At 55.3% G+C, this 12,282-nt stretch overlaps 1 protein-coding gene across 1 annotated transcript; it reads right to left on the bottom strand.

Annotated features, from left to right (window-relative positions):
• Positions 1-9,950: 9,950 nt before the first annotated feature.
• Positions 9,951-11,138, bottom strand: RNF225 (ring finger protein 225; the record flags this gene model as incomplete). Its single annotated transcript, XM_082606955.1, is given in 2 exon segments — positions 9,951-10,685; positions 10,687-11,138. Coding segments are annotated over 2 exon segments (1,023 nt in total). The 3' UTR covers positions 9,951-10,114.
• Between the last annotated feature and the right edge of the window lie 1,144 nt (positions 11,139-12,282).

Raw genomic sequence — 12,282 nt, 5'->3', positions numbered from 1 at the left:
ACAACTACTGAGCCTGCGCTCTAGAGCCCAGGAGCCACAACTAACGCAGCCAAATAAATAAACTTATATATATTTTTTAAAATGCCCTGCATACCTTTTCTTGTAGGAGCTCATAAAGCTGTCACCTTGTGAGTGCAGCCAAACTACAAAACTATAATTTTGTGTTTTCTAGAATTCATATGTGGGGGTCTTACAGGTTATTATTTTTTTTTCGTGGCTTCTTTCACTTACCTTCATGCTTTTCAGATTTTTTCCCCATAGTGTTGCACATAGATCATTAATTTTTTGCTTCTGATGGACTTAACGGATTTCATTTTATGGATGCACCACATTGTGTTTATCCACCCTGGTAATGGGATATTGGAGTTGTTTCTACTTTTTATTTATTTTGCATAAAGTTGCTATGAATATTTGCATATAAGCCTGTGAACATAGTTTTCATTTCACTTGAGTAAACACTTAGGAGTGGGATGAAATCAGTATTTAAATGTGGACACAATTAGTTTCTTAAATCCGTAAGCTTTACTCATTCCACCTGTAATTATTTAGAAATTTGGATTGCTTCATGTTTTAAAATGCTAACTGACAAATCCATGTTAGTAAGTTGGGCATGAAATAAGAAAAGTAACATCTTCCTCTGCACACACAACAGTCCTGTATCCCCGGGTTCAAACCCCAACCCAAGCATAATTTCACTGGGGACAGGAGTCACGTGGGGCAGGCAGTTGGACCTCTGTGAACTCTGGTGTCCTCACCTACAATATAGAGATAGTAGCAAGTACTGCACATTTTGAGTTCTGCTCGATGGCCTTTACCCATATCAACTTGAGTCTCTCAAACACCAAGAAAGCATGTGCCATTATCAGCCCCATTTTTATTTATTTATTTTTGGCCACGCTATGCGTGGCATGTGGGATCTTAGTTCCCAGCCAGGGATCAAACCCGTGCTCCCTGCAATGGAAGCACAAAGGCCTAACCACTGGACTGCCAGGGAATTCCCTATTGGCCCCATTTTTAAATTAAGGAAGCTGAAGCACAAAAAGCTTACATTATTTGTCCAAGAGCACAGAGCTTATTATTAGCTGGGGTGGGATGTGAACCCACATAGTTTCGCTCTGGAGTCTACGTCCTTATCTTCTTCACAACCTCTAGGACTTACCTGTGGAGGTGTTATGAGCTTCAAATAAAAGGTATGACAGGCAAACCATAGTGCTTGGAATTCAGTGAACTCTCAATAAGTGTTATTACTTCATTAACACCATGGTTATTAACACATTATTATTACTGGAAGATGGGTGCTGGTGAAATTTTGCACTGAACTAGAAGCCTCTCCCACATGCCCCACATATGTATGGTTCCTACCCAAGGATTATTTCTTAATGCTCAGCTAAGTGTAAGTCTTTAAGACTGAACCACACGTTTTAAAGAAAGGCAGTAAAAGCACACCGAATCAAGATGAATGGGAAAACATCCTAATAAACACATTTTAGATTTAAAAAAAAGACTGGACTACATGTGTCACAGAGGTGGTCTTCTGGGTGGAAGGACCTCCCTTGAGGACTTGTGACACTCTTACAGAAACACCCTGCTTGAAAGGTGCCTCCTCATCCTGCACTCCAAGTCAACAACGGGAAAGCCAAGAAATGCTGGCAAAAGTGCATCTTGACTTTGATAGGAGAGGACAGCCCCATCACACATGTGTGTCTGACACCCAGAATATGTCCACTGAGGAGGCTTGAGTCAGGTTAATGGGCTACTGTGCAAGGTCACAGAGTGGAGGGTTCCTTGTGAAGGGCAAGGAGACAGGGATGCAGTACAGAAGGTGGAGAGTCTGCTTGGAGGTACACTCTCAAACACACTCCTCCGTAAATGGGTTTCATCTGTGAACACTGCGTAGAAGGACGTGTTCAGGCCCAGGAAAATCCAACTGTAACTGAGTAGCTGGTGTTCACGGACTATTCAAGCATATATGCACACCTCATGACCACTAAGTGAAGGCCGACTTGGAGAGCGCTGCAGAGAGGAGCAGACAAGAGGCAGAGGCAGAGGACAGAGAGGTGGGAAACAGGCAGGGGAGGAAGTCAGACTAGAAATGGCAATCCTGGTAGGTCCCTGGTGGTCCAGTGGTTATGACTCTGCGCTTCCAATGCCGGGGGCCTGGGTGCGATCCCTGGTTGGGGAACTAAGATCCTGCAAGCCATGTGGCGTGGCCAAAAAAAGAAAAAAAGAAAAAAGAAATGGCAAGAGGGTGGAATGTCCAGAAAGGGGAAGGAACAATAGGCGTATTCATTTCCTAGGCTGCCATAACAACGGACCAGGAACTGGGTGGGTTAAAACAACGGACAGGTCTTCCCTGGTGGCTCAGTGGTTAAGAATCCGCCTGCCAATGCAGGGGACACGGGTTCGAGCCCTGGTCCGGGAAGATCCCACATGCCACGGAGCAGCTAAGCCCGTGCACCACAACTACTGAGCCCGTGTGCCACAACTACTGAAGCCCACCTGCACACTGCAACGAAATTAGCCCCCGCTCGCCGCAACTAGAGAAAGCCCGGGTGCAGCCACAAAAACCCCATGCAGCCAATAAATAAAGAAAGAAAGAAAACCAAAAAACCCAGACGTTTATTGTCTGACAGTTCTGGGGCTAGAAGTCCAGAATCAAGGTGTCAGCAGGATCACGTGCCTTCCACAGTGTCCAGAGGAGAAGCTGTTCCTTGCCCCTTCCATCTCCTGGTGGCTGCCAGCCTTCCTTGGCTTGTGGCCACATTACTCCAATCTCTGCCTCCATCGTCACATCTCTTTCTCTGTCTCCCCTGTCTCCCTCTTGAAGGGTACTTGGGATTGCACTGAGGGCCTACCCAAAGAATCCAGGATGATCTCCCCATTTTAAGATCCTCGATCACATCTGCAGTTTCTTCAGCCACATAAGGTAAGTAACATTCACACATTCTAGGGATGAGGACGTGGATATCTTTGGGGGCCACTATTCTTCCCACTACAGAGCCCTTCACACTGCTTAAGGGGGGAGTCCAGAACTGCTGGGAGCATCAAGCTCTGGACTGGCCTTTTGGCAAGGGAGGGGCCACCTGTGTTGATGAGCCAAGTCTGTATCCCATGGGGGGTTGGGGGGACCACCCAGAGCGGACTGGATCAGAAGAGCCTTACTCCAGCCTGGTGCAGACGTGAATGATGCTTCTCAGACCACATGCACACAACCAGTCAGGAAAGGACACTCGTTTCTGGGGATCCCTGGAAATCAGAGTCGAGAGTCGTGAGTAATTTAAGCCAGGGCTCAGCAGACTACAGCCTGTGGGCCAAATACAGGCCATTTTCTGTTTTTGTCTCGTCCCCAAAAGGAGAACAGTCCTTACATTTTTTTAGTGATTGAAAAAAAAATCAAAAGAATACTATTTCATGACATGAAAATTACATGAAATTCAGATTTCCACGTACATAAATAGAGTTTTATTGAAACAGAGCCATGGCCATGCATTTACATATTGTTTATGGTACTTTGACTCTGTGGTGGCAGAGTTGAGCAGTGACCAGAAACTTCACATCCTGCAAAGGTGAAAATATTTACTATCTGGCTCTTTACAGAAAAAGTTTGCTGACCCCTGATTAAGAAGTCATAGAGCTGAAGAATTTAACCAGAGGAGCGGCGTGTAAAACAAAGGTGGCTGGAAGGAATTTGCTGGAGGAGGAGAGGATGGGGATGGCCACGCTCAGCAGTTGCGGTGCGACTGACTCCAGCGCTGCCTGCAGGTGAAGATCGAAGATCGCGAGGGCGCCCTCCCATCACAAGTCAGCAGCTGGCAGGAGGCGGCCCTGCCAAGAACTGCAAGACAGCTAGGAGCCACCTCAGAGCCCTCGGTTCTGAAGACTGACTAAAAGGACACACTGAACTCAGAAAATCTGTCAAACTCTTAGTTACAATTTATTACAACGAAAAGGTACAAACTAAAATTGGCAAAGGAAAGAGGCACACAGGGCAGGTTCTAGGAGAGACCAGGCACAAGCTTCCCAGAGAAGCTTCTCTCTCTCTCCCAGAGAGACCAGGCACAAGCTTCCAGGTGCCCCCTCCCAGTGCAGGGCTGGGTTCTCCCAGCAACAATATATGACGATAGAAAAGGCTGAGGCAGAAACTAATACAGGCAGGAAGATCAATGTCTTCTTCAAGACTGTAGCCTAATTCTTTTTTTAAAAAATATCTTTATTGGAGTATAATTGCTTTACAATGGTGTTACTTTCTGCTTTATAACAAAGTGAATCAGCTATTCGTATACATATATCCCCGTAGCGCCTCCCTCTTGCGTCTCCCTCCCACCCTCCTTATCCCACCCCTCTAGGTGGTCACAAAGCACCGAGCTGCTCTCCCTGTGCTACATGGCCGCTTCCCACTAGCTGTCCAGTTTACGTCTGGTAGTGTGTATATGTCCATGCCACTCTCTCACTTTGTTCCAGCTTCCCCTTCCGCCCCACCCCGAACCGTGTCCTCTACGTCTGCGTCTCTATTCCTGCTCCCCCTTTTTAAAAAAAATTATGTATTTATTTCGGGTGCTCCAGGTCTTAGTTGCGGCATGCATGTGGGATCTAGTTCCCTGACCAGGGATTGAACCCGGGTCCCCTGCATTGGGAGCGCGGAGTCTTACAACCACTGGATCGCCTGGGAAGTCCCAACTGTAGCCTACTTCTTAGCACAAAACACGATGAGGCTTTAAACCCCCTGGAAAACAGGCAGCATCTCTCAAGAATAAGCTGCCTCCTTATCTTGGGGATACCTCAAGTATGAGAACATGAAGCTCATAAAGTACCTGGACTGGCTTCCTAAATACCTTCAGAAAGAAAGAGAAACAAAAGAACCCACGTATCACTAAGGGCTCTTCACCAACATCAGCCCTCCCACACTCCTGTCCGTCTTGGCCACCCCTCCTCCAATGGCCACCCCTCCTCCAATGGCCACCCCTCCTCCAATGGCCACCCTTCCTCCAATGGCCACCCCTCCTCCAATGGCCACCCCTCCTCCAATGGCCACCCTTCCTCCAATGGCCACCCCTCCTCCGATGGCCACCCCTCCTCCAATGGCCCTCTGCTCCTCACGGTGGCGCCAGTAAGCCTGTCCCTGCCTCAGGGCCTTTGCTCTTGCCATTTTCTCTTGCAGGTTGTTCCCTGGCCTCTGCTTGCCTTGTTTGGGCATCTGTGCTCCTACTCCCTGACTCCCCCCATCGAAGTTGGGCCCCCCACAGTCTTTGTCACATCATTTTGCTTTGTCTTCCACAGAACACTTAGCTTTGACCTAAAGAATACTATGAATGGTTTGTCTGGCTGTGGACTGTCCAGCTCTGCCCTGGAACATGACTTCTAAGGAAGAGAGAAATAAGAACATCTGTGACCTTCTTGTTCACCGCTACCACCTCAGCAGTCAGCCCAGAGCCTGGCAAATATCACAGGTGCCCGTTGAGATAAGGAAAGAACTATGAGATGAAATTTCAGCATGCGACAGATATTGAGGAGGTCCGTGGCTGACGGGGACAAATGCCTGGCCTGAAACAAGGCTGGCCAGAGGACAAGCCCCCAGGGCCCATCTGCTCCTGTTGTGTCTGGCCTCCTGTGGCTCCTTAAAATCCAGCAGAGACCCTCAGCCCTGTCACAGCCCACCAGTACCTGAGAGCAGGGAGCACGGCCTGAGTGAAGCCAGGAGAGCCCAAGGTCAAGAGTACACCCCACCACTCCCCAAGCGGAGAGTGAGTTTCAGAAGGGCTAAGAACAAGGCCATAATAGGAGTAGGAGTCACAACCACATCTCTCTGGCTCCAGAGTCCACACCCATGGCTGAGCTGGCCCCACCAGTTGGGAAGAACAATCCACACACTGCTGTTTTTAAGAGTGGATTTCTACAAACTGTATGATTCTATTGGTACGAAATGTCCAGAATAGGCAAATCCATAGAGACAAAAAGTAGACTAATGGTTGCCAGGGGTTGAGGAAAAGGAGAAATGGGACATGACTCGAAAGGGTATGGGGCTTCTTTTTGTAAATGTTCTGGAATTCGATAGTGGTGATGGTTGCATAAACTGTGTGATCATACTAACAACCCGATGAATTGTACACTCTAAATGGGCAAATTGTATGGTGTGTGAATTACATTTCAAGAAGGCTATTATTAAAAATAAAAACGAGTAGATTTCTGGAAGATTCCTGGGAGAAGTCCCATACCCAATGTGGAGTTTTCCACGGCCATTAGAGTGGAAACTCCATGCCCCAGAAAGAGGGACGCAGGTCATAGGTCTCTCCTGGCACCTCTGGCCCCAAGCCTCTGCAGAGACTGACAGGGCATAGGAAGCCACAGCTTAGGACAGGCCCAGCTCTGCCCCGCCAAGGTGTGTGCCCCTAGGGGAGACGCTCCCCATTCGAGCCTGTTTCTCCCTTGGGACGGAGTCGGCCTTCGCTTCAGCTTCGGGCCCCTGATTGGTCGGACACACACACACACACACACACACACACACACACACACACACACACACACACACACACACACACACACACACACACACACGCCTCCCCCAGTTCCCCCCACACACATACACGATGCGCGCGACAGGCCGAAGGCGGGCGAAATCGCCATAGCAACGATAGTCTCAAGCTTTCGATTGGCTATCAGTGCTGGCGCGCCTTCTCTGCCCCTCCCACCAGGCTCCGGGAGGGGCAAGATGCGCGCGCAGCCCTACAGAGCGGCGGGGCGAAGGCGGGCCAGGTTGCTATGGCAATTAAGGTCACGCCCCCAGCCCAGAATGCGGTCTCCGATTGGTCCGCGTTGCTGACAACCTCCCAGCTTTCCCCGCCTCGAACACCGCTTGGGTTTGTGAGCGGGAAAGACTCAAGAGGATGGCAAACTCGGAGGACAGAGGAGAGCTGCAGTTGCGGGGCCCGGGGAGGAAGGAAAAGCGAGGCTGCCCTGCCAGGGTGTGGAGTTGAGGGGAAGTGTTTTGCAGAAAGCTCTCTGGTCCCTGTTCGAATCCACGCTCTGCCCCGCTCCCAGCCTCAGTTTCCCCATCTGTAAGCTGGACACTTCCGCTCTCAGGGTCCAGCGAGGGCCCCCCGTGGGCCTTGTTCCCTCGGCCTGAACACAAGAGGCCCCAATGACAGGAGACGAGTGTGGTGTGGGCAGAGATCTCCCTGACCCTCGCGAGGAGAGAGGCTGGCTGGATCCCGGTAGAGGGGAGCACTCGGCGCCCCTCGGGGGCAAATGCAGGAGACCTGGCGGAGGGCCTGGAAAAGGCCTGGGGAGTTGAGGGCCCCACGAGCGTGGAGGGGGAGGCGGTGTTGCCAAGATGATGGCTCCTCTCCTCAGCCCCCTGGACACCATCTGCCATGCGAAGTCCCTCGTTCACAAGGTGCCCCGAGTCCCCCCTTGGTACACAGCAGGCGCTCAATAAATACTTGTGGATGAACGAATTCTTCCTGCAAGTAGCTTATTGTCTCCCGTTTTACAGAAGCGAGAACCAAAGTCTGGCCGGTAAAGGCGTCCCTGGGCACCCATGCCAGGCACTGAGGCTAACCCCCACTCTCTGGGTGTTCACAGGCATTGGGACCAGTGGAAGGAGGAGCAAGCCTGGGACAGATGCGTGGGGGGTGCGTCCGGCGGGGATGGAACGGGCAGAGGGAGGGCCCGGAGAGCACAGCCCCAGGTGGCCAGAGGCTGGCAGGCAAGTGTCGGGAGGAGTCCCCTGTGATCCCGGCCCCGGGGTGGTTTCAGGCAGCCCCTTTGTTCGCGGGCAGTGGGCGGGCAGACATCGAGGAAGGCTTCATTTTGCGGGAAGAGAGACTGAGGTCTCAGGCTCCCAGCTGGGAGGGTGGAGAAGCAACCCTTTCCCACAGTCCCGAGGAGGAAGCACGTTAGGACAGGGAGGAGCCAGCCCTGACCACTGCCCTCAGCCACCAGCTCCCTGCTTAGGGCCCCCTGCCTCAATGCCAGCTAGCATTACTCCTTAGCTTCCTTAAAGATACAGCCCCGGGCTTCCCTGGTGGCGCAGTGGTTGAGAGTCCGCCTGCCGATGCGGGGGACACGGGTTCGTGTCCCGGTCCAGGAAGATCCCACAAGCCACGAAGCGGCTGGGCCCATGAGCCATGGCCGCTGAGCCTGCGCGTCCGGAGCCTGTGCTCCGCAACCGGAGAGGCCACAACAGTGAGAGGCCTGCGTACCGCAAAAAAAAAAAAAAAAAAAAAAATACAGCCCCGAGGCCTCTTCCTCCAGGCAGCCTTCCTTGAACACCCTCAGGCAGAAAGCGTCATCTTTCTCTTCTGTGCACCACCAGCCAAGGGCCCCTTCTGACCCCCCTGGCTGGGCCCATCCCTGCCAGTTCTACTCCCTCACCGTAACTCTCCCAGCCTGGGGGGGAGGAGGGAAGGCATGAGGAGGGGCATATTGGAGACCCTCTGGTAAGCCTAGTTGGGGCCCCCAAAGGTATCCAGATCCTAATCCCTGGAATATGTGAATCTGTTACCTCACATGGCAAAATGGGCTTTGCAGATGTGATTAAATTAAGGATATTGAGTTGGAGAGGTTATCCTGGATTATCTGGGTGGGCTCAGTGCAATCCCAGTGTCCTTATAGGTGAAAGAGGGAGGCAGGAGAGTCAGGAAGAGATTGCAAGAGGCTACATTGTTGCCTCTCAAGACAGAGGAGGAAGCCAAGGAATGCAGATAGAAAAGCTAGAAAAGCTAAGGAAATCCTCTCTCAGAGCAGCCAGAAGGAACTCGCCCTGTGGACGCCTCCACTTTAGCCCGGTGAAACTGATTTCAACACCCTTGACCCGCAGAACTGTAAGATAACTAACACGTGCTGTTCTAAGGACCTGATTTGGTGGTAATTTGTTGCAGCAGCCGGAGAAAACCAATACAGACCACCAGTCAGTCCTGCTCCTGCCCGACCAGGTCTCCTCCCTGTCACCTGCCACACACAGCATCCCAACCTGGGGTGAAGTGAGGCAGACTGGGGGCTCCAGGGCCTGGGGGGAGACAGAAAGTCCATGTTCAGTTTGTGCAGAAGGTGGCTGCTATCTACCCCACTGTGACTAACCCAGGAAGGCTTCTGAGAGGAGGACCACTCTCCCTGCTGAAGGAGGGCTGAGGCTTCATTCACCCCAGCGTACAGCAGGGTTGCTACAAAATGCTGATGGAGCCCTGGAGGAGGTGAAGTAACCGACGCTGAGTATTTAATGAGTGGAGATGGGGGTGATGAGGGCTCTAGTGGCTAAGGAGAGGGACCAGGGATGTCCAGGAGCGATCCCTCACCCAAAATCACACGACACTGTCTGACCCAGAGGGCAACCTTGGCCTCTTTGAGCCTCAGTGACCACAGCCGCCTCTCAGCATATTAGGAGAATCCCAGAAGCCACTAGCCATAGGGGAAGTCGAGGTCCCATTGCAAGTTGATATTCAGGACCCAAGTGGGAGCCAGTCTTTGAGGCTCAGGCCCTGTCGGTCTCTCCCCAGTCCTGGCCAGGCCACACCTCCCCCTTCAAGCCCAAGTCCCAGCCAGGTGTGTAAGGCAGCAAATGCAGGACCAGCATGCAGATGGCTGGATCCCACCCAGGCTCAGCCTGCAGGCAGCAACTCCACAGCCTGGGGAGGAGTGGGGTGGTTGGTCCTGCAGTGGGCCACTCACAGGTGTGGCCAGGGAATAGTCTGCCCTCAAAGATGGGGGCCCCAGCACCTGCAGAAAGCCCAAAGGACGAGTAAATCAGAGACTTAAGCTCTGGTGCCAGCCAAGGATGAGCGTCCTCCTGGAGCTCGGATGATTGGGGTTTACTCAGTAGGACCCTTAGGAGGATCAGGGATGGGGTACCCCTAGCAGGGCCACTGCACGACGTTGGTCAGAGGGACTCTGCGGCCGGACTCCCACAAGAGGATCGAGTGTATCCCCAGCTGGTTTATGAGCGCCTCCCAGCTAGACCTTTACAGACATGGGGGTCCCACAGAGATTGGTGTCAGGGGTGCTCCTTGAGAGGGTCCCTGCACCGTGCTAATGATGCCAGGAATGATCCCTCCAGGCCTCTCTAGAGAAATGGGTGCTTGCCGTGCGCCCTCTAAGGCCTCCACGGGGATCACGGCGAGCATCAGGACGACACTGGGGTCCCCAGGCCTGAGGCAGGGCCTGCGGTGCGGATGCGTTTACTGCGCCCCCCACCGCCTGCTCCCGCCGCGTGCCCGCGGGGCCCAGTCAGGCCCACCTCCGCCCCCCACCTGCGGTCCAAGGACCCGTCCGGAGTCTCTGTCTCTTCGGGAACCCCTTCGGGCTCCAGCGCGTCCTCTGCAACTCCCGGCGGGGCGGCGTTCAGGTCATGGCCCACGGGGCCCGGCATCCAGCCGGGGGTCCAGGGCGCCGCCGGCGTGGCCCGAGGCAGGAACCAGGAGAAGCCGGGCGCCGGGGCGAGCGCCACGAGCTGGGGCCGAGCGGGGCTGGAGGTGGTGGCGCGCGGGATGAGGCAGATGTAGAGGCCCGTGCCCACGAGGCCCGCGGCCACCAGCACGGCCAGGGCGACGGCCGCGTGAAAGACCCAGGCCGAGCGGGCCAGCGTCAGGCGGCGCGACAGCGGGCGGCCGAGGCGCAGCGGCGGCGGCGGCGGCGGCGGCGGGGGGCGGGCCTTGCGCGGTCCGGGCGCGGGCGGCGGCTGCCGCAGGTAAAGCGCCGCGCCGGCGGTCAAAGCGCACGGCACCCTGGCGCGGGGGCGGGGCGCGTGCGGAGCCGGGCAGCAGGCTGAGCTGCGTGGGCAGCGCGGGGAGCCCGCGGCGTGGGGCCAGGCGCGTGGGCGCGCGGCACAAGGGACAGGCCACCGCGTCGCCGCCGCCCGCCGTGGCCAGAGACAGACGAGCCAGGCACTCGAGGCAGAAGACGTGGCTGCAGTTCCGGCACTTGGGCAGCTTGAATACGCTGTCGAAGGGCGACACGCAGATGAGGCATTCCACGGGGGACGCGGGCGGCAGGATGGGTCCCCGGCTGCCGTCCCCTTCCTCATCACCCCCGTCTTCGTCCTCCCCCCTGCTGGGGGACCGGAGTGTGGACGGCGAGCCCGGGATGCTAGGCTCCGAGCTCAGGGGGACCCGGGGGCGGCGGATCCAGGGCGGCCGTGGGCAGGGCATCTGGACCCGGCCTGCGGGGAGAGGCCGTCAGGCAGCGAAGGGGCCGGGGGGGGGAGACGGCAGAGGGGGTCTGGGGAGGGTCAGGGGCTGGGCTCTGGAAGGACCACCCCACACAGGGCAGGGGCGTCCAGAGAAGGGGCAGCAGAGCCCAGTAGGCAAGGAGCCTGGGAGTCGGGACAGAGAAGGACCTGGACTGGAGGCACACAGGCAGGTGAGACCCAGAGGGGTTCTGAAGAGGATTAGGGACAGGCAAAGGGAGCACCACAGAGTCTGAGCTACACTTGGGGGACGCCCCAGCCAAGGGCCAGGTGGACCTGGGTGACTCCAGGAAGGATCCCAGACAGGCGTGGAGAGGAGAGACAGGGACTCCCAGGAGAGCTGGGCAGAGACAGGCCCTGGGGAGACCACAGAAGACAAACGGGAGAAGCAGATGGAGGAGAGGACGGAAGCTTCAGGACAGGTGGCCAGCAGCCCCGGAGTCAGACTCCCCAGTGACAGACCCCAGCGGGCCAGCAGGCTCTTCCCACCTGCTGGCGCTCCCTCCCTCTGGCTGGCGCTTCCTTGCCTGTTCTGACGGCAACCCTAGGTCTACCTGCAGCTGGATGCGAAGTGCTCCTCCCCGAGGGAGGGTGCCTGTGGTGGGGCCACTCCCTCCAGATGCCAGGTTCCCACCAGACCTGTCACACTGCCCTCCCTGCCCCCAGGGAGGTGCCACCAGGACAGGGAGCAACAAGCCTGACATCGGCCAGATGTCGGGGGTGCAAGGAAGGAGGCACAGCTGACAGGGCAGTGACAGTCCAGGCTCATCAGGAGAGGGGGTCCCCACCACCACTCCGTCTTCAACACCTCATGAATCCTCCACCTAGCGCCACTGGTTGGGTGAGTGCAACCTGCGGTGTCAGCGGCTCTGGGCTGAGGCAGTGTGTCCAGGAGGAGTGGGACTTCTGGAGTCCTGGGGGTTGAAGGCAGGCTGACCCCACAGTAGACTGGACAGGACCAGCCCTGTCCAGCCAATGACAAGGGGCTAGAAACTGTCTTGGTCCAGAGCCCAGGCCTTGGCTTCCTCCCGGTGGGGCTGCTTCCTGGCAACACACCTCTCAGGGCGGTGGGCTGCAGCCACCAAGCCCCTCCCCAGACCAGTGAC

The sequence above is a fragment of the Mesoplodon mirus genome, assembly GCF_964341445.2.
Source record: "Mesoplodon mirus genome assembly, chromosome: 19".
Classification (NCBI taxonomy): domain Eukaryota; kingdom Metazoa; phylum Chordata; class Mammalia; order Artiodactyla; family Ziphiidae; genus Mesoplodon; species Mesoplodon mirus.
This window is presented reverse-complemented; position numbering and strand designations above follow the sequence as displayed.